The 25,394-nt window shown below is 38.8% G+C and overlaps 3 protein-coding genes across 7 annotated transcripts in view; 2 read left to right on the top strand and 1 right to left on the bottom strand.

Annotated features, from left to right (window-relative positions):
* The first annotated feature begins 6,349 nt into the window (after positions 1–6,349).
* LOC133848515 (uncharacterized) lies at positions 6,350–8,481 on the top strand. The gene has a single exon (XM_062284131.1). The coding sequence runs from the start codon at positions 7,089–7,091 to the stop codon at positions 8,184–8,186; it is 1,098 nt and encodes a 365-aa protein (XP_062140115.1). The 5' UTR covers positions 6,350–7,088; the 3' UTR covers positions 8,187–8,481.
* Positions 8,482–16,009: 7,528 nt separating this feature from the next.
* Positions 16,010–25,394, top strand: part of LOC133847026 (uncharacterized) — a 45,392-nt gene continuing 36,007 nt past the window's right edge. For 3 of the 5 annotated variants that reach the window (XM_062281767.1, XM_062281766.1, XM_062281768.1), the window contains exon 1: positions 16,010–16,273. The gene's annotated coding sequence lies outside the window, so the exon portion shown is untranslated. The remainder of the gene's footprint in view (positions 16,274–25,394) is intronic. The other 2 variants (XM_062281769.1, XM_062281770.1) reach the window with 1 other exon arrangement.
* Positions 22,806–24,320, bottom strand: LOC133847783 (kelch domain-containing protein 10 homolog). Its single transcript, XM_062283004.1, has one exon. It carries the CDS (start codon positions 24,318–24,320, stop codon positions 22,806–22,808), a length of 1,515 nt encoding a protein of 504 aa, XP_062138988.1.

Here is a 25,394-nt window from a genome sequence, read left to right as displayed (position 1 = left end):
GCTTCTCAGCGTGGAACGTGCGTCATCCTGCACACACACTCACACATTGAAAACAGAACAGAACCGAACAGAACAGAACAGATTGAGAGCAGGCCAATAAATCTGAGTCAAGCATCGGCTACGCATCAGCAACAATGACAGGCCCATTGTTCAACTTCGAGAGCTCGATGAGCTGCTCTCGATCCATCGCACGTCGGACATCGGTCAACGGACATCGGTCAAAGGACATCATCAGGCAACGGTCAGTTGCAACATCGGTTTGTGTCACACACACAGCGGGATCATAAAACCGGAGGCGCCAAATATGCAAAGCAGGCGCCATATTATATATACGAGTATGTAGACACACAGCGGGATCATAAACTTTGGGTGGCGGCAACTGTGACAAAGATTTGCTTGGATCACAGATCAAAGGATAACGCTCGCTACAATTGGACACAAATTTATATCTATTCGAAAAGACTGTTTCAATCTTTTTCTTAAACCGTGGTCAAGAACCTTTAAACTTTGATCCCAAAATATGATTTCTTTCAGCAGTATTATTGTCTTAATTATGATATTATGGCGTTCTTTTTATTGAATTAAAACTTTCGGTGGCCGCCACTGTGACAAAGATATGCTTTAATCACAGATCAAAGGATAAAGCTAGCTATTGGACATAAACTTATATCTATCCGAACAGAGAGCTTCAATTTTTATAGTCTATTTCTAAATCGTGGTGAAGAGTCTTTCAACCTCGATTCTAAACTGTGTTTTATTTCAGTAACATTATTGCCTTCTTTCTAAAACTTTGTTGCCTATTCCTAATGAGTTTTTAAACTTTGTTCTTAAATACGATTTTTTTCAGTTGTATTATTGTCTCAATTATGATATTAGGGAAGATCATTGGGGATGTTATTTGTATTGACATTGTAACAATAAATTTGTTTTTTTTATATTAATTTGGTTATAATAAGTTGAGGAATCTGTTTAGATTTCCGCGAGAAAACTCAACTTATTTAATTTCATAATTTTGTTTTTTCGTAAACTTAATTTAGGTAAGGGATCTAAGAAACTTATTGTATTTGATAATTGTGTGGTTCATTAACTTTTGTGAGGTAAAGGATCGATGAAATTTGTAATAAGCAAAAGGCAAAGAGGAATAAGTTTTTATACCCGTTACCTTTAGGGTGGAAGGGTATTATAATCTGGTATGCTTTACATTCTATAATATATTATAGATTATATTTTAATTGTAGTACTATATCGATATACCAAATATAGTCTTTGGTATATTTTAAGTCTTTTTGTGGTATACGATTTTGGTATATTTAAAAATTAATACTTCAGAAGGGTATATTTTTCATTCTATGGTATATTTTATAGCCTTTGGTATAGTTTTATTTGTGTGGTACATAATTTCGGTATATTTTCAAATTAATATCACAAAAGGGTATTATAATCTGGTATAATTTGGTTGTAGTACTATATCAATATACCAAATAAAGCATTTAGTATTTTTATTCTTTTTGCGATATATTAATTGGGTATATTTTACAATTAATACTGCACTGTTTTGCTTTTATTTTCAATGGGTAGCGGGTATCTAATAGTCGATCACACTCTACTTACTCTATGCATTTCATTTCAAACTTAAGTTGATTTATAACTAAGTTAAGAAATGGTTTAGTTAATAGTTCAAAATAAGTGCTTATTAAGATTTGTTGCAACGGGTTTGAGAATGTTCTCAAGAGCATCTAAAATTATATTAACGTTTCAGGATTAAGGCCAACTTGGCGATCGAGAAAGGAGATGTCAATTTCAGATAGCAGTTTCTGGGATTGTGAGAGAAAGAATGAAAGTGAGCGAGCTGGAAAAAAAAAACGAACACATCATTTTGGGGTCAGCGAATGGAGAGATCAAAGATCTTGTCGCTTCAAGTGGCAGCCTTGAATGTGCAACGTTGCAACGTCTCAGCGGACACTCCCAGCAATTAGACGGGGCTGAGATGCTGTTTTCTGTTCTTTTTTTTTGTGTCAAGGACCAAGGAAAGAAAAAGTGAACGAGAGCGAGTGAGAGAGAAAGAGTGCGAGAGAGGGGCTGGTCGCAATCGAAGTGCAAAAAGTGTCGCACATAAATTTTAATTAACTTTATTTTTAATTGTTGCAAATTTATGGCAAAGGCAGGCACCAAAAACACAACACACACGATTATGAAGCAAAAAAAGGAAAAAAAGGGAACGTAAAGCAGAAGAAGAAGAAGACGCTTTGTGGGCAGCGCACAAATGACGAACGAACACAGAGATAAAGAAATGTACTAGAGTAGGGACGGGAAGGGAGATGGAGAAGGAGATGGAGAGGAGGAAAAGGTGAACGGCGGCGGCAATCGAAGATGTTGCAACTCTGAATCCCTTTTTGCGCTTATCAATTGTTTGGCAACCCGACAATTTTTGCTCTAAATTATTTGCCATAATTTTTGTCTCATCCGCGTGTGCTTGTGCAATTTTCCTGCCCCTGCCCCTGCCTCCCTTCCCCTTTCCCTTCTTTCCTCTTCCTTTTTGCCAGTGTGTGTGTGTGTGGCACGTCAGTCAGTCGCATCCTTTGCTTCCTTCGTGCATTGTTGCAATTTACTTCCTCTTGTTGTTGACTGAACATCGTCTCGACCATCTCGACTATATCTTGTCTCTGCTCTCCCGTTGCGTACGTGTGTGCGTGTGTGTGTGTGTGTGTGTGTGCTCTTCATTACGCTCTCCATTGTCTTCTGTGTGTTGTCTGTGCATGCTCCGCGCATCTTCTCCCCTCCCCCCGTCCACGGACTTGCTTGCAATTTTTTGGTTTTTGGCATTTGGTTGTGTTCCAGTTTTTGCAGCAGCCATCGCATCGCATCGCATCGCATCGCATTTATTTCATTTTCAGGGTCAATCTTATTCGAGTCCTTCGTCCTCGTCTTCGTCTTCGTTCTCGTCCTCGTCTTCGTCCTCTGCGTGTTGTGTGCTAAAATTGTCTCGTATTTGACAGTTGACAGTTGGTCGACTTTTGAGCATTAAAGTTATGAGCATAAACATGACATTTAGTGCGCCCAACGCTTCGAGAGCAGCTCTCATCCTTTTTCTTTATTGTTTTTTACACATACATACATATATCGTAGTCTGTTGTGTTAGCCTCCCCTTTGTAGGCGTTTGTTACTACTTTACTCACAATTCGCCATGGATGATGACTGAAGAACTTGCTTTCCTGCTCTCACAAATCCGATCAAATTAAACCTATTGAAACTGAAACCATAATCGTTAGAAATTCCATCATAAAAATTGCATTGTTATTTTTTATGATTTTCTTCAACGCTAATGATGCAGTTTAAGTAATTTAAATCGATAGCCTTAATTATTATTAAATCTAAATACTATAGCGGACATCTCCATTCTTTTGAAGAGAGACTTCCCTTGGATGGACAAAAATTACTTGACAATAAGAGAGTTGTTACGGTATTCTATAAAGTAGAAGACTACAAATAAAAATGCTCTCTCAAAATTTCTAGAAATTAAAAGTACTTTGACTTAATCTCTTTGATCTGTAGCATATAGCTTAGTGATTTTTTTTTACTTATTAATTAATAAAATTGTTACATTTAATATATAGTATTATTTTCCTAAGTTAGTTTCATATGCACTTACAAAATTGTTTACACATTCATATATTTTCAGAAATAATTAAAATATAAATAATGATAATAATATATTAATAAATATGTAGATTGCGCTCAGAAAGAATAAAGTTGATGTAATATTTTTTTAAAGTTCCGATTAGCGTAAAATGAAGCACATATTTTGGCATGCAACTTGTATTGGCAGGGGGAAGAAAGGGGCAAAATGGCTGCCAACGACAATGACCGCTAAATCGGGGCCATCAACTGTGCAAATGTTTACGACTAACGTCAACTAAGTAGATTAAGCGGGGGATTAACGACACGGCCTCAGATGGCGGGTTCATGTTAATGAAGTTCCAATGAGCGTGTTTACATATGTATGTACATATGTTCTCTTTGTGTGTGTGAGTTACACTTATGCAAAACGCAAACAAAGCCGCGTGACAAACATTTGATACAGTTTCCTTTGGCGGCGCAACAAATCAAATATCGATAAATTTCGCACACAATGCAAGACAAGCGCATTAATCAAAATCAACAATAATAATACGCAGAAAAAAAAGGGCTGCCTTTTTCGCCGTATGCAAAGAGTGAACGAGAGAATGCGAATGTGTGAATGCCAATGCAATTGAGAAGGTACAAAAATGGAAAAGAACCCAGCAGAGGCGCAAAGTTTATGCGCCAAAGTGCCGGAGCATTAGCCACAGGCCATTGAGCATGCAAATCGGCACAGTCTGTATGTGTGTGTGTGTGTGTGTGCGAGAGTGTGTAAAGGGGGGAATTCGCTAACCCGAAGGCAATGAGTGAAAGTCAAGTGGCACTTCGTGACGCTCTCCATCATCAACTGGCGCAGGCAAAAACGAGCGACCGACCGACCACCGAAAGAGAAAGGGAATGAGAGCGAACAGGCAATTTGCATAGCGATCGTCACTCGCTTGTCACTCGCCTTGCGGCTTATGTGTATATTTTTTTGCTCTCATTGTCGGTTTTTGTCGCTTTTGTGTCCCGAGTGTGTTCTCGGCTCGTTAATTAAGCGTTAAATCGTTGAGAACATACTACACACACACACAAAAAAAAAAGAACAAAATGCTAAAGAAGAAACTGAGAATGTAAATTGATTTTGAGTGGTTTTATGTGTGTTGTGTTGTGTTTTTTACATCAACCGCAGTAAATGTGCGGCTTATGGTAATTTGTAAAGACAGTTTTCGAAGACAGGATACGCCTATTTAAAAAGATGCTCGTTAAATGAAATTAATCAACAGATCTTAAGGCCATAAATACAGACGATAAATAGTGTTCGCGTTTTTAAGGAAATTTTGGTCCCAAAAAAATAAGAATGCATTGCTTCGGGGTAACGAGAGTATTCGATTCGATTCGATGCAATTCGTTTGCCAAACTCTTTTAAAATCCCATTTAATCCTTTTGTGTGGCTATGTAAACAGCATTCTCGTCAACCTCGACAAGAAGAAATCGGCAAAGAAATGCAAAGAACGATAGGCACCGAGGGCTGCAGCAAAGAACGAGCCAAAAGAGAAACCAATATGCGAAACCCTTCCTTTCTTACTTACTTTTTTGCACAAAGAAAACGCGCAGGAAAGAGTTGAAAAGTTGAGAAATTTTTGTTGGTTTTTTTTCTTTTTTCCTTTTTTTTTTTTGGGCAAGCATTCAATTAATTTACCCCTTTTTTGTTCTTTGATCCTGCGGACTGCGACACAAAACGAAAACGACGATGGCAAATGCAAAGAATAAACGAAGAAAATCAAACAAAAACTGCAACTTTCACCGCAAAAAAAGTACATATAAAAAAAGAAATGTGAATTGCGAAAGAAAGCGTGCGAAATTTATGGTATATCTTGAAATGGGTGGAAACAATCTTTCAACGCTCTTAAATGGGTGATATGAATTGAATAGAGGAATTATGGCGACAGCTAATGAAGAGGCAGTTAAACTGATGTAAGGCAATTAAAGTTAAAGTCTAGAATACAGGATAAAAAAAGACGATCCTTATATTAGATATTTCTGAATTAAAATTACAAGTTAAAAGTAAGCTGTATATTGTACCTTAAAGATATTGAAGTTGTGGTTAAACTTCTTCTATATAATAGTGTTAATATAAACTAAAATTTTGTATATTAAGTGAAACATTAATTTGATCATTATTATCTACACTTAGGTTGACTTCTAACCAACAAGCGATTTCGATATATTATGACTTTTAGGTATGGCATATTGAAAAGGTCTATTCTTAATCCTTCAAGATTGGTTTCTAGCTAATCTATCACGATTATTAATGATCCAAATGAAAGAGTTCAGCTAAAGGATAGTTTAGCTGATCAGCTGGTCAATCGGTCAACTAAGATTAACATCTTGAGCAGCCAGTTGATCCTGTTGATCTAGATCTGTGTAGGTTTAATCTGCCAGCTGACTCTGGACGCTGACAGTTCTCGTCAAGATTGATGTGTATGCACATTAGGATATCATATGCCACACCACAGGTCGCTGCAGGCTGGGGTAACTTTTGTAATGTGCGGGATCAGCACCTTGTCAAAGTAACGTTTGTAACAATTTTCAAATGTTTCCTGCGGAAGTTGCAACATTTTTCAATTAAAGTATCTTTTTTTTTTTTTTTTTTGGTAGTTTTTAATATTTGAGGTCGCTAAAGAGCCGCAATTAATACACCTATCGGTCAGGAGAGAGACAGGACAAGCCAGGAAGTTGTACAAGTTGTGAGTTTTATTTTTGTTGGGTAATTAACGTGTTCGTCTGGTCAGCAAGTGCCAAAGCCTGTTGCTGTGAACTGCTGGGCAAAGGAATGAGTATTATGCCGACCCCTAAGCGACATTCAAATTAAACGTGGAGGGCTAGGGGAAGGAAACGCGACAGAAATAGCGATAGCGACAACGACAACGACGCTGATCACTTCCTTGAGGGGTAAAGCAAATTTAATAACTAACCGTTGGTCGATAGCGATCTAGACGTCATTTGGGAGTGTCTAGAAGGTGAGGTAAGTCTAGGACTCATTGTGGGAACAATGCAAATGTGAGGGATTCGCCTTGGAGTTTCGTTTAGGGGGCTTCGATTGGGAACTTTCAGTGAAATCAGTTGAGGCTGGAGCTTAGAGTCTACGACTTTGGTTGAAAGAGAGAGCCCAATAAGAGAGCGAGCGTAAGTTAGAGGGAAAGACCGAGCGGTTGCACACGACGGGCAGCAAGGGTGCGTTTGCGCAACAACCCTTAGGAACGCTCTCATTTGCCGCCTCGGCTCGGGTATAAAAACGCAGCCCTCTCCCCGAGCCGATTCAGTTTGTCAGCGAACGCCGAAAGAAGACGACGACGACGAGAAGTGAAGTGAAGAGACGAGACGAGACGAGAGTGAGAGACGAGAGATCTAAGAGGAGCGGCACACTCCGACACATAGAACAAAGTTTCACCTAGCCAACATAAGCCCATAAACCATCAGCCATCAATATGCTCAAGTGGACCGCATCGACACAGCGACTGCACGAGTTGCCTTCGACGGCAACACAACAGCCTCGAGCCGCCGTGGTGCGACGTCAGCGTAGACAGCGACGTGCCACGATTGCCAACAAGGAGAATGTGCCCAGTGTGGGCTACACATCCACACCCATGCCTCTGGAGAGGTTGCGCAACAGTCCGCTGGTCTTGGCACCACTTAGCGACATACGCAACGTCACCCCGGAGTCGCGTTCGCCAGCCGGAAGATCACCGCAGCCACAACAGCAGCAGCAGCAGCCAGCACGTCTGATGGTGCAAAGTGTGCGGTATGCCACCACCTTGCCACGTTACGAGGAGGAGTATTCACCCAGTGCACTGCCGACGGGTCAGCATTTGGCATTGCGGGGTCTGTTGCCCCTCGATCCGTTTATGGAGCAGCCACGTTACCTGGCCGCAGCACAGCAGCTGAAGAAGCGCAAGCTGGAGGCGGATTTTGTGGCCACCATGGATGCAAGTTCATCGGAAGCAACTCAAGTTGTTGCTGAGCCAATTGCCGAGAAGTCAGCGAAACCAGTGACCCGTCCGGTGACCCCGCAACCCTCCTCCACCCAGATGGGTGATCAGACGCTGGACAAGCTCATCGATGCCATACTTGACTCCGCCTGCAAATCGGATCCGAGCAGTCGCAAAAAGCCGCGCAAATCGTTCAATCTGCGCCGTCGCACACTGGTCAAACAGCAACTGGAGTCGCAATGCCATGCGGCCATGCTTTCGCCATCCTATGCTGCCGGCGATGATCCTGCCAGCGATCTAAGCTTTGCCCTGCTGCCGCTTCCTGGCACTCCGGAGCCGGCCTCGCCCCTCAACCCCTTGCCACACAGTGTGTTGCTTCAGTTGCCGACGCCGCAGCAACCAAATGCTGCCTCGCACTCGGACACCTTCTGTCTGGCCACACCAGTGCGACCTCTGAAACGTGGTCGTGCCCCAGAGAGGCAAGCGGTCGCATCGGATGTTGCAAGTGCCGTGGAGTCGCCACTGAAGCGCTACAAAGTTGATGCGCGCAACTACTTTGAGGTGGGATTGGCGCTGCCTTCCTCCATCTACGTCTAGAACGGGGAAAAAGGAATGAGAGAGAGAGAGAGAGAGAGAGAGAGTGAAAGAGTGAAAGAGAGAGAAAGAGAATAGTCAACGCTGACAAACGGGGGAAAACGCTTAACTATGACGCTTATTTAGTTTTTAAGTTACAATTAAAACAACTCCAGTTTTTTTAATACTTGTATATAGTCTAGACCTTAAGATCCATTTTTTTTTTTGCGACGCTGCTGTTATGTAGTTTTTGTAAAACCAATTTTTTTTTATATTTATTTATTTATTTATTTAGTCATAAGAAACACAATTTTTTTTAACAAACCATTTTTTTTCTATTTTAATAAAACGCAGTAAAATCAAAAAAAAGATACAATTGTTTTTTATTGTTGGAATAATAGGAATAGAAATTTTTCAAGCGGTCACACTAAAAAAGATCAGTTTTTCAAATTAAAAACATTCATCTTAAACATTGTGTTTTTAAAATAAGAAACCCTATGATGAAATTCTTAAAACTAAGAACATTAATTTGAAAAATGCTAAATTCTTAAAATAAGATCTAACTTACAAGATTTAGATTATAAAATTCTGGAATCCATAAAAATACCTTTAACGTATTTATATGGCTTATTTATAATAAGAATAATCTTCTAAAAAGTGCGTCAAGAAAAAAAATTCCAAAATTAAGATTTTCCAAAAAAAGAACATAAAAATTTTAAGTTAGAAACAAGAAGAATAATCAAGAACAATTGAAATTAGAAAATATTCTTGAAATTAAGATGTGTTTGCCAACTTTAAGATTTGCATGTTCTTGGAGCACTTTTATAGAAAAGGGTTCTTAGTACTAAGACTAAGATCTTGACTTTAGAAGATTTTTTTTTTTTCAGTGTATATTTTATATTACAATTTTGCATTTTATACTTAAAAAGGTTAAATTACAAATAAAACATAGTAAAGAACATAATACACGATGTTCATTAGAGAAAAAAGTCAAAAAATCAATTCTCTTCTTCGTTTGAAATGTTTTTGTGGAAGGAAAAATAAATATAAAATTCTTTGAGCAGCTACAAATATCTATGCTCAAGCAGTGTACGAATGTACATATGTAAATGTAATAGCAATTGAGTGAAAACTTATTGGCACTGAACTTGCCGAAGCTCAGCTCAGCATTCGTAAGCTTAGTAGAGCAAATGAAATAGAGCTAAACTCCTCACACACACACATACATGCATATGTGTGTATGGAGTGAAGCTGGTGTTTATGCAGCTGACTCAGCATTTGGTATTAGCACGTGCGAGAGAGAGATAAAGAGACAGCGAGAATGACAGAGCTGCAAAGGTGACACAACAATTGACTCAATAGTTTTTGTTTTTGTTTCGTTGCCGCCTTGTTATTCTTTGTCGTTGTTGTTGCTGTTGTTGTTACTGTTGTTGCTTGACCAAGTGATTTGCTTTGCTTGTGCGCAAAACGCAGCAGCAAGCAGCAGGTAGTCGGGTTCACAGCACGCCCCCGTTGAGCAGCAACAGCTGCATGCGGAGTGGAACTCGAAGTCGAACTCGAAGTCGAGTCGATCTGTTCGTCGGTGGCTCGTGTGTCTGTTTTGGCTTTGCGCTCCAGACGAACACTTGTTAACACTTTGACGCCCTCGAAGAAGCGTGCGGCCTTTTTTTTCGCACTGTAATTCTTCGTTTCGAATTCGGTTTTAGGTCTTTAGGTTTTGGGTTATGTTCGACGGCTTCTGTGGAAAACCCGCAGTGACCCGCTTAATCCGCAGCAACGCACAGGTTGCCCCGTTGCCTCGCTGTTGAACCTGTCATCAGCTCTCGAATTCTTGTGGGCTTGTCTCTAATTTGTAGCCCATTTAGCCCGTGTTCAACGGACGTGCGCGTTAATTGAATTATTTTTATTGTATCTCGAGACATTTCCCGCTAAGGTATTTCTAGTCAGCAGTTCCTGTTTGCCTGCAGGTTGCACTTGCCTCTCACAACGTCTGACATCGCCAGCTGTGCTTTTCTTTCTCTCTCCATTCTCTTCACCCGCATCGTCGTTAAACTAATTTCCTAATGTCGCTGACGCGAATAGACACACCTCCGGAATCGCTCAGGTAGGCGGATCGTCTCGTCTCGTCTTTGACCTTTAACCCTTCTCGCATAACCCTTTCATAAATTTACATTTCTTGATCAACAGTCGGCGCACTTCCGCCTCCGTCGCTATCCCGGCCACATCTTTAATTGTTTTCCTTGTTTCGCGAGTGTCACTTGTCACAATCGATTTGAGGAGTTTTCGTTTTTATTAATTTCTTGTTAATGTGATAAATAACCATAGAGGTAATACTTACTGGACGTCACAGCTGACGGAGCGTAACATTTTTTCTATGATCGAGCTAATATAAAACGACATGATCCAAGACAAAACTGTTTATATTTTTTTGAATTTCATTAGATTGTTTTTTGGTCTTAGAAGAAATTTTATGTGTCTTGCTCAGATAAATATTATACTAGTTTGACAAAATATATTTTACTTTTAGCTTATTATTTTTATAGCATTTACTTCAAATCAACATTCAATGTATTATTATTGAGCTCACTTTTCACCGCAACAACTTAACAACAAATCAAATTTAACAAGTGAGAAATTGCAGCCGAGTGTGAGATTCCCGCTATCCATTTTGAATAAAAGCAAAATAGTGCGGTATTAATTATAAAATATACCAAATAATACCCAAATACCGCAAAAATACTGAACATATGCAAATGCTAATTTAGGTATATTTATATAATAATACACTGAAAATATACCATAGAATGCAAACTATATCTGATTGTTAGTCAAAGGAACGACGATTCCTGGTACTTAGAATATGGTATATTTTTAAGGTAGAATTATATAAATATATACTAAATAAACCTTTCCGTATACTTTAGAGTTTGTTCGGTATATTAATTTAGTACTCTTAAGAATAATTCCTCACAGTTAAGCACACATGAACGTATCTTTCTTACTTTTCTTATTGAATGTTGAGGAATTTTACTTGTCCTTGGTCCCTATAAATCCTTGCTAAATATTAGCTCCTTTAATTAAAGTTTTGGAAGTGATTCCTCCTGTGCAATGGATTTTAATTTTCGGAATCTTACCTATCAATTCGCTAACTCCAGCATTAAAGTTTGTATGGACCGTTTTTTTTTTTACCTTGACTTGAAGCACAGAAAATACCTATCACAATTTTATTTTGGATTTATAAGCCGTACTTTTATTTCATACTCGGATCATCTAGAGACTAAGTTGGTACCAAAAGTGGGGCAAAGCTGCTGATCAGATTTGTTGATCGGTGTGAAGCTTATTTTTGTATTATTTACTTTCAGCAACAGTTTAAGTTGTTGTTATAGCTTGGGATATTTTGTTTCAGGATTTGAATAACAAAATCTTAATTTGTCTTAGCTTTTCAATTTGAATTTTATAAGTCTTGCTTTATTCTAATATTAAACTTTTTTATTCACCTTATTTTGGTTTTATTTTACTTTCAAAGAGAAATCATTAAATCATTTTGCTATTGCTTTACATTGTCATCGCTCTCATCTTAACAGTTTAGCATCACTTTCAAGTTAGTTTTGTGGAATGTTTTTAGTTTTTGGTGAGCGCAGAGAATATGCAAATGATTGAAGAAACAAATTCCAAGGACAATTTCGATTGTTGAGCAAAGGAATGGGCTCATTATGCAGTTAATCAACAGCTGGCCGCAAAGGAAGTGGCTGCCACATTGCCACATGGCCGCGAGGCAGGCGTAACTTCAAGCAAAAGGGATCGCTGCCACATTGTCGGATTGACAGATTGCCAGATTGCAGATGCCAAAAAGCAAAAAGCGAAATCAAGAGAACTCTCGCGATCTTCGCGCACACCTTTGATTGACAAACATTGCCATTGCCCCGGGGCCAATGGAACTGTTGCCTGTCTCCGTCTCCGTCTCCACTCCTCTCGGTTGCCTTCTGCTTTATCTGTGCCTCATTCTTACCTTTTGCCTCTAACGTCTTCCCCTTTCGTGCCAATATTTGCACTAATTTCGTGCCGCAGGCGAAAAAACTTTCGCCGCAGAAGCTGTTGTGATCGCCAGCTGAGACAGCTCCCTAGCCCCAGAGCGAGAGCGAGAGAGAGAGAGAAAGAGAGAGAGACCCCCGGTGTGTGTGTTGCAGCAACTGCTCCGCATCCTGTCTTCAGCCTAAGCCGGCTTAGTGAGCATCCTTTGCATTCTAGCATCCAGCGACTAATATTGTCAGCGAGTTTGTCGCCATAATTGCCAAACGTTATGCAAACAATGCCAATGAAATTTCAAATCCACAGGCTCATGCGCTGCGTGTGGCAATGTGGCAACATCAGCCAAAGGCCAACAACAGCAAAAAAAAAAAAAACGAAAAACGAATAAACTATTAATATTCAAATCCCCCCGCAACGTGCTACATTGCAACATGACAACACTAAAGTGCATCGACGCCAAACTACCCTGTAAAAGTATGCAAATGTTTGATACGAGTATATTTCATTTTCTTTAATTTTTTAAACTAGAGTTGATAATGCAATGAATTTATTTATAAATGTAGACAACATTTTTCAAATATAATTAAAGGTATAAAAATGATTAAACTTGATGACTAAACTTATTTCGAATTGGAATTTATATACATTTTATAGAAAACAAATACATTTCACATATTTTATAATTCTTGATCAGTTAGTATGACAAGATTCTATTCATAAATGTAGTTAGAACAACATTTTTCAAAATTTAAGCAATAAATTTATTTCAATGATAGAAAAATTAAGAAGTTTAGGTTGAAATAACAAACTTAATCATATTTTAATGGAGAATTTCTATATATTTATTTTATATTATTATATTTATAAAAAGGTTGTACTACATTTATAAAAATTATTTTGGTATACTAACTGATCTAGAAACTCAAAATATATGCAATTTCTAGATCAGTTAGTATGCCAAAATAATATTTATATGAATATAGTACATTTTTAAAATATTATATTCAAGCAATAAAATGAATAAACTTGATGACTAAACTGGTTTCCATTCAGAATTTGTTTATATTTTATTGAAATCAAATAAATTTCAAATAGTTTTACTTATCGATCAATTTGAAGGCTCAGATTATATTTATAAATGTCGCACAACATTTTTCAAATATATATTTTAAAAAATAAAATGATTTCAAAGAAGTGAATAAACTTTATGACTAAAATAACTTCCATATCGAATTTATACTTGATTGAAATCAAATACATTTCATATACAGTATTTTTATTGAACAGTTAGTATACCCAGTCAGCGTTACATGTAGGGTATTGTATAAAAAACAGAGCAAGGGTAGTCAGCGCAGAGAGCGCAGAGAGCGCAGGGTGCAGGGTGCAGGGCTCAGCATCATCATCATCATCATCAGCAACATTGGCGGCTTCAACGTAATTATAATTCATTTTCATTTTCATTTGCCTGCGCCAAAAATCTGTTAATGATAAACAAATTTTCCAGTGCAGAATCCTGTCGAGTCTCTACTCGATACACACAACAACAAAAAAAAGGAGATGAATGAAAGGGTTGTGTCCCGTTGCATGCAGCTTAGAGTCGTTGTTGCCACCGATGTTGTTGCTGTTGCAATTGACAACCGCTGCGCTGTTGCTGCCGCTGGCGATTTGCAAATTTTTGTGTTGCTAATTAGCTTAGCGCCCCGATTTCAATGATTTGATGTGGCATCATTCGAAGTCGAAGTCGCAATCGGAATCGCATTCAGAGTTAAAGTCAAAGTCAAAGTCAATGACGATGACGATGACGTTGCATTGATGATGAAGTGGGCAAATGCCTTTGGGAGAAGGCGTCACATTGCCAGCTGCAAAGTCGAGAAAAAAAGTCAAAGTGCAACAGCGGACCAAAGTGGAGGCATGCAACAACGATGACGCGGCACAACAACAGTTGGCTGTGAGTAGAGGGAGGGGAGCAGACAGCAGACACGTGCCAGCTGCTGCTGCCAGAGTTGCCGCCGGTCAATTGACAATGCAAAAGTCAATGCAAATTTGCTGGGCAACAATAACGCGCCTCAGCCTAATGATGATGCACCAATGTTGCAAGCAAGCAAGTCTATGAAATGCACATTGCGAAGCTTTCACCCCACGGCTAAGCAGCAGCAGTAAAAAAAGGAGGAATGGAATGGAAAGGAAAGGAAAGGGAGGGACTTGTAATATTACAGGGTTGTAGCCCTTCTGCCACAATTTACGCATGCGCCGCTCGCTCAAATGCTGCATCAAAAGATGAATATAAATGAAATAAAAAGCAAATGCAGAGTGGTCGGGGTGGGGAAGCAAAACGCTTCCGGGCGATTACACGCGTGCCACATGAATTCATGAATTGGGTGAAAATTTACATTTTTTTTCTTCCTTATGAAAAACAAATACAGTTGCTCTCGACTGAGTGTTTGTTGTTGCTGCTCAGTGAAGTGGACAAGCGGGGAAAAGCGTTGACGGTGGCGCAGCTTAAACGTTTTTTTCTCTCTCTCTCTGTGTCTTTTCTAAATCGCTGACATTTGCCTGTCACTTTGTCAGTTGTTCCGCCCGGAATACGTCAGAGTCTGACAGACATTCCTCCTGCTGTTCGATTTATGATTGCTTTCGGTTTTTTTGTCTCCCCTTTTTCTCTTTTTTTGTTGTTGTCTTGTTTGTCGATCACATATAACGGACAGTGCTCAGCTTTGAACTCGCTCTCTCTCTCTCTCTGATTGACATTGATTCGCACTTGACTTGCTGCGGCATCGCGTATTAAATGAGCAAATGAGCAACGCTCGCGTATTCGGGAACGCCCCGAGTTGTCGTTGCTGTTGTCGTTGCTGCTGTTAATCGCCTAATGAAGCCAAAACGTTTTGCGTTGATTCGACGCCGACGCCGCTTCGACAAAAGGGCCACTTACAGTGGGCAAATCAGGTGGTTGCATGCGTTAAATATACAACTGTGAACGTTGAAATAGCAGTGCTCGCAAAAAATACAATTTCAAACGCAACTTCGAGACAAAGTTTAGTTAGAACAACTAAATGTATTTATTTTTTCATTATTAGTAACTCAATATTTTAGCAAATCTGTATAATAAGAAAAGAAAAAGGCGGCAGTGTTAAAAGAAAAATTAATTCTATAGTACAATGTATATTATATATAGCCAGAGCAACTGATTCCTTCAGGCTAAGAAAAATATAAGAAAATCAAAATAGCTTTTAAATAATTTAATCCAACTAAATTATGAGTATGTCGATAGTTTGTCAAATAACGAGAGGATTTTTTAGATCTCAGAGACTATAAAAGATACAATTTTTAGTATTTTTGTGGTATATTATATTGGTATATTGTTGGTATATTTTTTAAATTAATAATGGGTAGCAGGTATCTTACAGTCAAGTGCTGATTAAGGAGCTTAGTACACTTTGTAGTAAAGTTCATTCAGAGTGTTTTATTTTTTTATGCACAAATTAACAAAAATTGGGAAATCTTGTTGAGAATCGATTTATAGATAGAAAGAGAAAGGATATTTAATAAAGTTGTGGAATCATTTTGAGAATCGCTTTATAAGTAGAGTGAGTAATTATATTGAATAAAGTTTCTTAGAAATTGAAATGAAATAGCAGCACTTACTGAATAAAGTTTATAAACGTTCAGTATAAATCAAAAATTAAATAGCCGCACTTACTGAATAAATTTTTAAAACGTTTAGTAGAAAGTAAAATGAAATAGCAGCACTTACTGAATAAAGTTTCAAATCGTTTAGTAGAAATTGAAATGAAATAGCAGCACTTTCTTAATAAAGTTTCGAAACTTCAAGTAGAAATTGAAATGAGATAATAGCACTTAAAGTTTCAAATCGTTTAGTAGAAATTAAAATGAAATAGCAGCACTTGCTATCCCACTGTGCCACCACCACCAGAGAGACGCGTGTGGCCCACTCGATGGGTGCTGAAGCTGAAGGCTGCGCCTGCGTATGCTGCATGAGCGAGAAGGCGCTATGCAATGCGAGTGGGAGCGAGAGCGAGAGAGAGACAGAGCGGGGCACTTGTAGTGGCAGCTCACAGATCGGGGTAAGTTCGTGTTCGCGTTTGAATTCGTGAATTCGAGTTCGAGCTCGAGCTAAGCTGAAAGAGGGCGCATGGAAATTCAGATTTCTATCTGATGGGCAAACAAAAACCGCAGTGGGTGCCCTTCGATAGAGGAGAGGACGAAGAGGTGGAAGAGGATGAAGCAGCCACCCCATGAGAGGGATTTTCAATGGGAATGGGATTGGGAATGGCAGTCATAATGGGAATGGGATTGGTTTTAGGCGGCACTTAGCACTCGTATTTACATGCGACTCGCGCAATGTCATTGCCAAAACAATGCACAACCCAAGTCCGGTGTCGTTTATGTTAATTTATGCGCTATTAAATGCGGCGCGGGGCACTTAACTCGTTGCCTGCTGTCGTTGTCGCTGTCGTTGTTGCAACGCTTTTCGGCTAATTTCCGCCGCAGGCTTCAGTTACACTTTTTTTTTCTACACATTTTTCTCATTTTTTTTTTTTTGCTGTGTTGATGTTAAACTTTTTGTAATTGCTCGCACGTGATGCGTCCACATTGAAAGGGATCACCACAAAAGTCGTTGTGGACGGCGCGTTTTGTGCGCGATTTTCAAAAACGCGCTCGCGAGTTGCGCTTTTCTTTCTGTCTCTCTCTCTTGCTGATTTCATTTGTCAACGCGGCGACGCTAATGAGGAAAAGAGTGTGAGAAGAGTGCGATTCGATTGATTTAGCCACCAACCATGACAAATTAAAATGGCTCTCGGCTAATGAGCTCAATGGTTAGCCAAAATGACATTGGCGACTCGCAAAGTGAGAAAATGGGTGAAAAACTGTTGAAAAGCCGCACATAAAACACACACACACACAAAAGGCGCAACAAAAACGATTTTTCTTCGCTATGAAAACAAAGCGTCGCCAAAAAAAAAATTTTGTAAAGTGTCGAAAAAATGTTGCCTAGAAAAATAGAAAGCAATTTATTTTGCAAGAAAAAACCAAAAAAAAAGAGGGAAATGCGTTGTCTGCGGTTGGGAAACCCCTTGCGAAAAAGTTCGTTTTTTTTTTTGTGTGTTTTTTGAGGGTTTGTTTTTGGCATTCTTTGTAAGGCAAACAATGCAATTTCGGCTGTTTTTTCAATGTCCACAATGCCAATGATGCACAAATGAAGCGTTGCAAGCGCCCTAAGAAAAGGGGCCAAGCGAGGAGACTTTTTTTTCTTTGCTTTTGCGAAAATCTTGACAGACTTCGTCTCGTCTCAGTCTCAGTCAATAGATCAACAGATCAGTAGATCAGCCGATCTCGTGGACGTTCCAGCTGCTGTGGCAGCCAATCATTATCATTGAGGCAGAGCGTAAGCATAATGGGCGACTATTACATAAATATCATGTGTCCATTGACTCATTCTTTAATGATCTTTTCCGAATGCTCCTGAGATTCGTTCATCGATCCATCGATCATTGTGCTGTGCATTTGTCTGGTGCTAAACTCCGCAAAACGCAGTTTATGTCAAAAACACTTAATGATATCCATACTTTTTATGGCTCAACTATTCTGCTGTTGTAGTTGATTGACCAAAAAAAAAAGAATGCTTGCCATATCAAATTTTCTCGAATTTCAAAATTTGCTTTAATATGAGAAAGGTTTTTTTAAGGAAATAAATTTGTGTGATTTGAGAAAAACTTTTATATTCTCAAGCTTAATGAAAATATTAAGTATTATTTACAAATCAACTGAACTGAAATTATAATATAAATTTATTTTAAATTTCACAAATTTTTTTTTAGAGTAGAAAAGATTATATTATATAAGAAGTTTTCGATTTTTGCGACGCTTATTTCCGCAAAAGCGGATATGATATGTGGTACATCGAAATACCAAATTTAGCATTTGGTATATTTGTGCTTTTTTTGTATGTCATGTTTTTCATGAAGTAGTATATCAAAATACCAAATTTAGCATCTGGTATATTTGTGCTTTTGTGTGGTATGTTTTGTATGCAGTAGTATATCGAAATACCAAATATGACATTCGGTATATTTATGTGTTTTTTGTGTGATATGTGATATGTATGTAGTAGTGTAACGACATACACAATTTAGCATTTGGTATATTTTTTACTATTCTGGATTAGTATTTTTTGAGATTACTTGAATTTGTATTTTTTTGTATGGTATATTTTGCATGAAGTAATGTAACGAAATACCAAATTTAGCATTTGGTATATTTTTGTAGTTTTGTGGATTGGTATTTTTCGAGTCTTGTTATAATTAGAATGGGCTTAGAAATGAAATGATTATTTTGCTTCGTACAAAAACCAAAAAATGAATTGTGATCGAAACACACAATTTCCGTAAATACAATCGAAATTGTACCTGCATTCTTTTTTTTTGCTGAAAAATCAATAACACATAAGTTGCCCCCATAAATAGATCTGAGGACTGCATGCAATAAATTATGATTTGCATATCGACAATGGCCAATTGCTCTCGAGTGCTGTTTTAGGGCAGGCATCGATGAATAGGCCGCGTTGATTGCAGGCTGAGATCGTAGATCATCCATTCGGACGGCAGCTGCTGGTGAGAGGAAAAAAAAAAACCACCAGCTAATTGCATTGAGTGGACAGGCAACGCCTCCCCGCCTCCACTCCTACCCGCCTTCGTCGCCCTCGCATCGCATCGCCTAATCGCAGTGGCCTATTGTAGTGGACATTATTTGATTGCCTCGCTTGTGTTTGTCGCTCTCTCTCTCTCTATCGGGAGGTTAATCTAAAACGTTTGCCTTGTCCGCGTTACACTTTTCATCTTCACAAGTGTGTGTGTGCGAGTGTGTGTGTGTGTGTGTGTGTGTGTGTGTCTGAGTGTGTGTGTGTGTGTGTGTGTGGGCATTCAGCAAAACAAACGACGTTGCGACGCCTACAGCACGAGGCACAAACGCAAAGGTAAAGGGGCATGCAGCTTGGCCATAAGCCATGAGACACGTGGCAGCAACTGAGGTGAGGTGGCATGTAAAATGTAAAGGCATGCTGCTGCTGCTGCTGCTGGTCGACTGACCGCAACAATGGTTGCGTTTAATTACTGTTATTGTCGCACCCTTCAGCTTCAGCTTCAGCCTCATTTACATTCGCTCAGGATCAGGAGTCGCGTTGGGCGCGCGGGCGTTGCGCGCAAGCGCCTCATGTTGCATATGCCACACACACAAGAGGAACTGAACACAACTGTCGGGGCGAGCGCGTAATTAGCATAACAGTTGAGGGCAGCGCTTCGTAATGCAACATTGCGACAATTGCGCATTCCATATTCCATATACTTGTATACATTTATTTTTTCTGTGTGGAACACTTTCCAAGAAGCGCGAAGCGTTACGCGTTAAGCGTTTTCTTTCGCTTTTCATTACGGTGTCTTGCGAGGCAGCGACCAGTGAAATTTATGCAAATTAAATTAAAACTTCAACAAGCGGAACCAGCTAGCAGCTAACAGCTAGCAGCTAACAGCCATATGGCCATTTATTCATTCGACTTACACCCAAGAAGCAGCAAACGGATGAGTTACAGACACATAAATTTCTCAAAAAAAACACATCGTCGATTGTCAGCACCAGCCAGCTACAATGAGCTCCAGTCTCGATCGAACCCTTCCTCTTCCTCTCCCAAGTGCTGCACACTTGAGATAAGGATCGCCAACCGACGTAAATCGACCAACTGACAGACCTTGTGGCTACTGCACCAACACCGACATTGTAAATGCTTAACAATGGAACAATATTGCTGCCTGAGCAGACTAATATGATTTCTGCACGACATGCAACACTCAATTTGTTTTAAAATGTTCCAACAAACTATGTACTTCGAAGAAAATGATCTGAAGAAAGAACACCAGTAAAATACTAAATCAAAATGCAGTACGGTGTTACACCTTTTACTTCAAAATCAAGAAGAAAACTAGACTTTATAAGAAATGCAAAACAGTGCCATATTATTCTTAAAATATACCACATAAATACTAAGATCTACCAATAGTTATATTTGGTATATCGATATACTACAAAAATACAAAATACACCATTATTTGTGCGGTATTATTGTTAAAATATATCAATAAATATTCTGAAAAATACTAAGAAATAGTAAAAGTTACTTTTGGTATATCGATATACTATATATATACTATATATACCATCTAGATAATCAATATCTAGATCTCAGCAAGATACAGTGCGGTATAATTGTTTAAATATACCGAAAAAATACTAAGATATACTAAAAGGTTTATTTAGTATATCTATATACTACAACATGCAAAATATACAAATTGTTGTTATACAACTTGCAATTTAATTTATGGGTTTCATAAATATTGCACTATTACTGTTAAAATATACCGATAAAATAGTAAGATATACCAAAAGTTATATTTGTTTTATCGATATACTACAACATGTGAAATATACCATTATTTGTTGTACAAGTTACAATTGCGTTATTGGATTTAATAATAAGAAAGTTGAGAAGTCAAGGGTCGATTACAGTGAATAGTTTTTTACATGTTTTGAAATCGTTTAGCATTAATATTATATTAGTGAAGCTGTTCTAATGTGGATTTCTATACACATTTTATTAGATAATATTTTTGTATTTATTGATAACCTCATAAAATACGTATATCCAATTCTAACAACAATACAAAAATGAAAATATCTTTGAAAATGTCTGCACATTGTTAAAATATCATTACACAAAAATGGTAATAAAATATGATTGTGATCGCGGGATCGAAGAGATCGAACAAACTGGAAATACGGTTCGAAGTGAAGTCAATCAAAACAAAACCATAACCGAAATGAAATGAAATGCGACAAACTCTTTTGCTACTGATCGGGTACTTGAGATAGAGATCGCTAGGATTCCGACAGTCGACAGACGATAGAGAGAAGAGAGAGAGAGAGCGAAAGAGACAGTAGTTAAACTATAATTTTTGGCATCGTCTCGAAATGGTTTGACATTTATGAGGCATAAATTTCATACACTTTCTGCTTTCACTGGCAGGCCAATTAAGTGCAACGAATCGACAACTGCGATGGGAAACTGGGATTCGTCATAGATTGATATGGAATTGGCGAAAATTTAAATACAGCTCGTCTCCCAGCCCGACAAAACAGGGGTGGGCCATTGTCTGGCCATTGCCTGAGATTCTGATTCTGAGTTGTGAGTCGGAGTCTGAGTCTGAGTCCGACTGCCCCTGAGTGTCATCAAAACAATGTTTGGCAGCTAGTTTATGAGCTGTGTGCGCCTCATTCCCATTTCTCAACGCGCAGTTCATCTCATTGCAATTTCCATCTCCATATGCATTTCCCGAACACCTTTTTTGTGTGTCGCTTTCTATCCATTTTCAATTTCACATTAATTTCTTTTCAATGCGTTTGCATGCCAATCACAACCATAAAGAGAATTTTTGCCTTCGTCATTATGCAAAGCGGCTGACCGCGGCAAAATGTGTCCACAAAATTGTGTGGAAAGTCGTAAAAAAGTGTGGCAAGCATATAAAATACACACACACACATATAAGGGCAAATAGACACAGAGAAAAACACACAAAACATTTTTTGGGGGTCATAAAAAATAAAACAAACCAACAAACTTATAGTTTTTCTTTTATTTTTTTATGGTCAAGCGCAACGACGGGGGTCGTCATCATTTAGGCAAATGCCTTTGTCATTACTTAATAACAAACACTATTGAATGAGAGATGATCTTCAGCCTCCCCTCAGATGATCATCTTTGATCAGCAGGGAAGCAGCACTGAAAGAAAACATTATCTTTGGATTGTAACATGATTAGGCAATTGGGTTTGTAGATTAGTATTTAAGCCATACTTGGAAAGTTTATTCATGAAAATAGTAAAAATTAAAAGTATCACAAGAAAAAAATAAAAATAAAACGTAAATTAAAATTTACGTAATTGAGTTATTGATTTTCATTTTATGTAGTTAACAAGAATTGTGATTAGTTTTTATATGTCTTATAAGTTTAGTGAAACATTTGAAATTTCCAACCCATTATCTTTGGATTGTAACAGGATTTGTCAGTTAGGTTTGTACATTAGTATATAATTCATATTTGAATGGTCTTTAATTCATTTTCATTGAATGGACTTGAGAAAAAGTGCGATATAGAAATGAGGTATTATTAGTTTGTGAATCGTTTGAAATTTTCAACTTCAATTTGTCATTAAACAAAAGATAAATTAACTTCATTAAATGTGATTTAGAGTGAGTTCCTTTAAACAAAAATGAAATGAATTTCTTGAAATTTGCATTTGAGTGAGTTCGTATTCATATTTGTGATGTGATTGTCAGACTTGTAATATCAAAACTGTTGAAACAATGTTAGATAAAAAATAAGAAAAATAACGAAATCTCAACAAATATATTTGAGCATTGAATGCTGTTTGATTGGAAGTTATATAGATTAACGTAAAAGTGTTAAATTGTTGAGCATGATCGCTTTGCAATCTTTGGTTTTGTTCTGCGATCAGCTAACTACAAGGACGCTGCAATGACATAATTTTAGAATTCAAAATCAGAATCATCCTCGGGACTCGGCTCGACAGGAGGCAGACGTTCAACAAATCTCGATGGAATGCCCAAAGTGATTAACTCTTGGCGATCGCGACCCTCGAGATCGTTATAGTAGCTGTATGCCTCCCAGGCCAATTCACTTAGCTTCGGCACCGTCAGCCACATCTTGTAGAGTCCCGTCACTCTGGGAAGCGGAGACCAACGCTTATGCTCAACCCCACCGAAGACGAACAAGCAATCGTTCCTCATCAGGGCGGCCGATGAGATGTATGTGAGTAACGGCGTACAGGCGGTGAAAAGATGCGTCCACTTCATGGTGCACACATTGAGCTTCCATATGTCGGGCAGGTAGCTAAAGAATCCCGCCTCCTGGCCGCCACAGATGATGGCTTCAATGTCGCCGTTGGAGCAATGTCGCTGCACACATGCAAACGCCTGACGTGCCCTCGGATAGCCTTCGTTCTCCGCTAGCATGCGGTCATCGGGATGGGTGTGACGCTCGAGCCAAGTGTGAGTGGTCAGATTGAAGGTGAGAATGTGCTTGAAGTCGTGCAATTGCATATTAATGTGGCCGCCGCCTAGACAATAGATGAACTTGCCATCGGTGATCACTTGGTGGCCAAAGCGTCCCTTGGCATAGTCGAAGGGATTGTTCCGCTCACTTTGGTAAAGCACCTGCCACAGCCTCTTGTGGAAATCATAGCGATGCACATCGCATACGGGGATTAAGTTCAATTTGCCACCAATCACGTACATAAAATGCTGATGCGACACATATGCTGCACCATAATCTGCCCTCGGCATAACGCCTTTGACCGCCCGGAATATCGCATTTGTGCCGTCGATAGAGCGCTCCACAAAGGCGATCGGTGGATATACACCGTCGGCAAAGTAGATCAATAGCTCATTTCCGCCGGTGTTCAGAAATGCTTTCGCGCTCAGGTGACGGAGCACGAGCTTACAGTACTTTAAGCACTCATGCAGTTTCCAGCGATTTGTTGCTGGAGTGTAGCACCAAACCTGATGATCCTGGTGCGATCCCAAAACATCATCGTAATCAGGATTGCTGACAACCGCAAGCAAATTGAAGTTACGTGCCACCAGATGGAGACCACCTTGCATTATGGCAAAATTGCGATTGGCTCTCGGTTGCGATGTGAACCGGCAATCGATCAATCGCTGGCACTTAAAGCTGTAACTTGGCCGTACGCTCTGCGACATGACTGCCATCTCATAATCGAACAAGCTTTCGTCGCTGAACGAATTAGAAGTCGTATAAATCGTGCCATCTGTGTTCACGGAATCGCTGTCACTGTCACTGTCGCTATCGTTTGAAGCTGGAAGGATCACAACATCCCGGGGCTCTAGCGCTTGCAAATCCTCTTGTAACTGACCTCCCAAAAGCATTTCCAATTGCTCCTCCTTTGGTTCATCTTCGAAAAAAATGTTCAACGACATTTCCGGCTCTTCCAGTGTCTCCTTTACTTTGCGCTCTTGTTCCATTATGCCAATTATTCGATTCGACGCTTTTCAGTTGATCTAGAATGCTGCAGTCCTTTGAGAAGACATGCTAGGCAAAACAAAACTCGAGACTCACCATTCAAAGCACGCCGCTTGCGTTAATCCCGGGAATGGAAAAGAATCACTAAGCCGATCACTTTGTTCGTAGTTGTCGTTGATTTTCGGGATGCGGAATTATCAGAAGCCAAAGCCTTCTTTTCAATTTCCAACTTACAAGCGAAATTAAATGAAACACATTTACAGCACGTGCTCAATTTTAGTGCGTGAGCGTGTTAAACTTGACCTGTCGCATGTAAATGGCTATCGATAACAATAAGCTGCAAAAAGCTGGCTGCTATATAAGTTAATATATAAATACATATATATAAAAGATAGGTAAATTACAAAAAAACAGGTTACGCGTATAACTAGATCAGCTGCCGTTTTATAGTAATAGGAATGAAAATAAATTGCTGTGACAATTTTTATGATTAATCCAATACTATATCGATTCAATAGCAAATATCGATTTAGCGCATAAAAGCGTGTCATAACTAATCGATGCAATCTAAGTTGCTATCGTCTATCGAAATTGTGTTTAATAAAAGAAAGTGATTTTGCATAAGTAATCATGAAAATGATTGACTCCAATAAACAAAAGATAAGGTCAAAACAGTTTGAAGAATGTTTTGAATATTGAAATGTGCGTTAAGGATCTACATTTAACTGTAAACCCCTTATGGTCCGGATCATCGATCATGCGGAGGGGGAGAGACTCCGAAAGAGGAAGAGAGCGAGAGAGAAGTGTGCCAGCTAACCCCAATTGCAATTGGGTTAACGAATGTTATGCAAATAACTGATTGATGGATTGAATTCTTTTTGATTTGCAATTTTAGATAATCATCCTCCACCTACTACTAGAGAGGCAGAGAAGAAAAAAGAAGAGAGAACCTTAATACATTTGGGTTAATGAGTGTTATGCAAATAACTGACAGATTGATTGATGGATTAATTGAATTCCTTTCGATTTGCAATTGTAGCTCCTCATCGTCCACCTACTATAAGAGAGAGGAAAGA

Source organism: Drosophila sulfurigaster, chromosome X (genome assembly GCF_023558435.1).
Source record: "Drosophila sulfurigaster albostrigata strain 15112-1811.04 chromosome X, ASM2355843v2, whole genome shotgun sequence".
Lineage (NCBI taxonomy): Eukaryota > Metazoa > Arthropoda > Insecta > Diptera > Drosophilidae > Drosophila > Drosophila sulfurigaster.
The sequence above is the reverse complement of the archived record's forward strand: the minus strand, read 5'-3'. Positions and strand labels throughout refer to the sequence as shown.

Coding starts and splice junctions, on each gene's coding strand:
- LOC133848515 (XM_062284131.1), top strand. CDS start 7,089: ATGCTCAAGTGGACCGCATCGACACAGCGACTGCACGAGTTGCCTTCG.
- LOC133847783 (XM_062283004.1), bottom strand. CDS start 24,320: ATGGAACAAGAGCGCAAAGTAAAGGAGACACTGGAAGAGCCGGAAATG.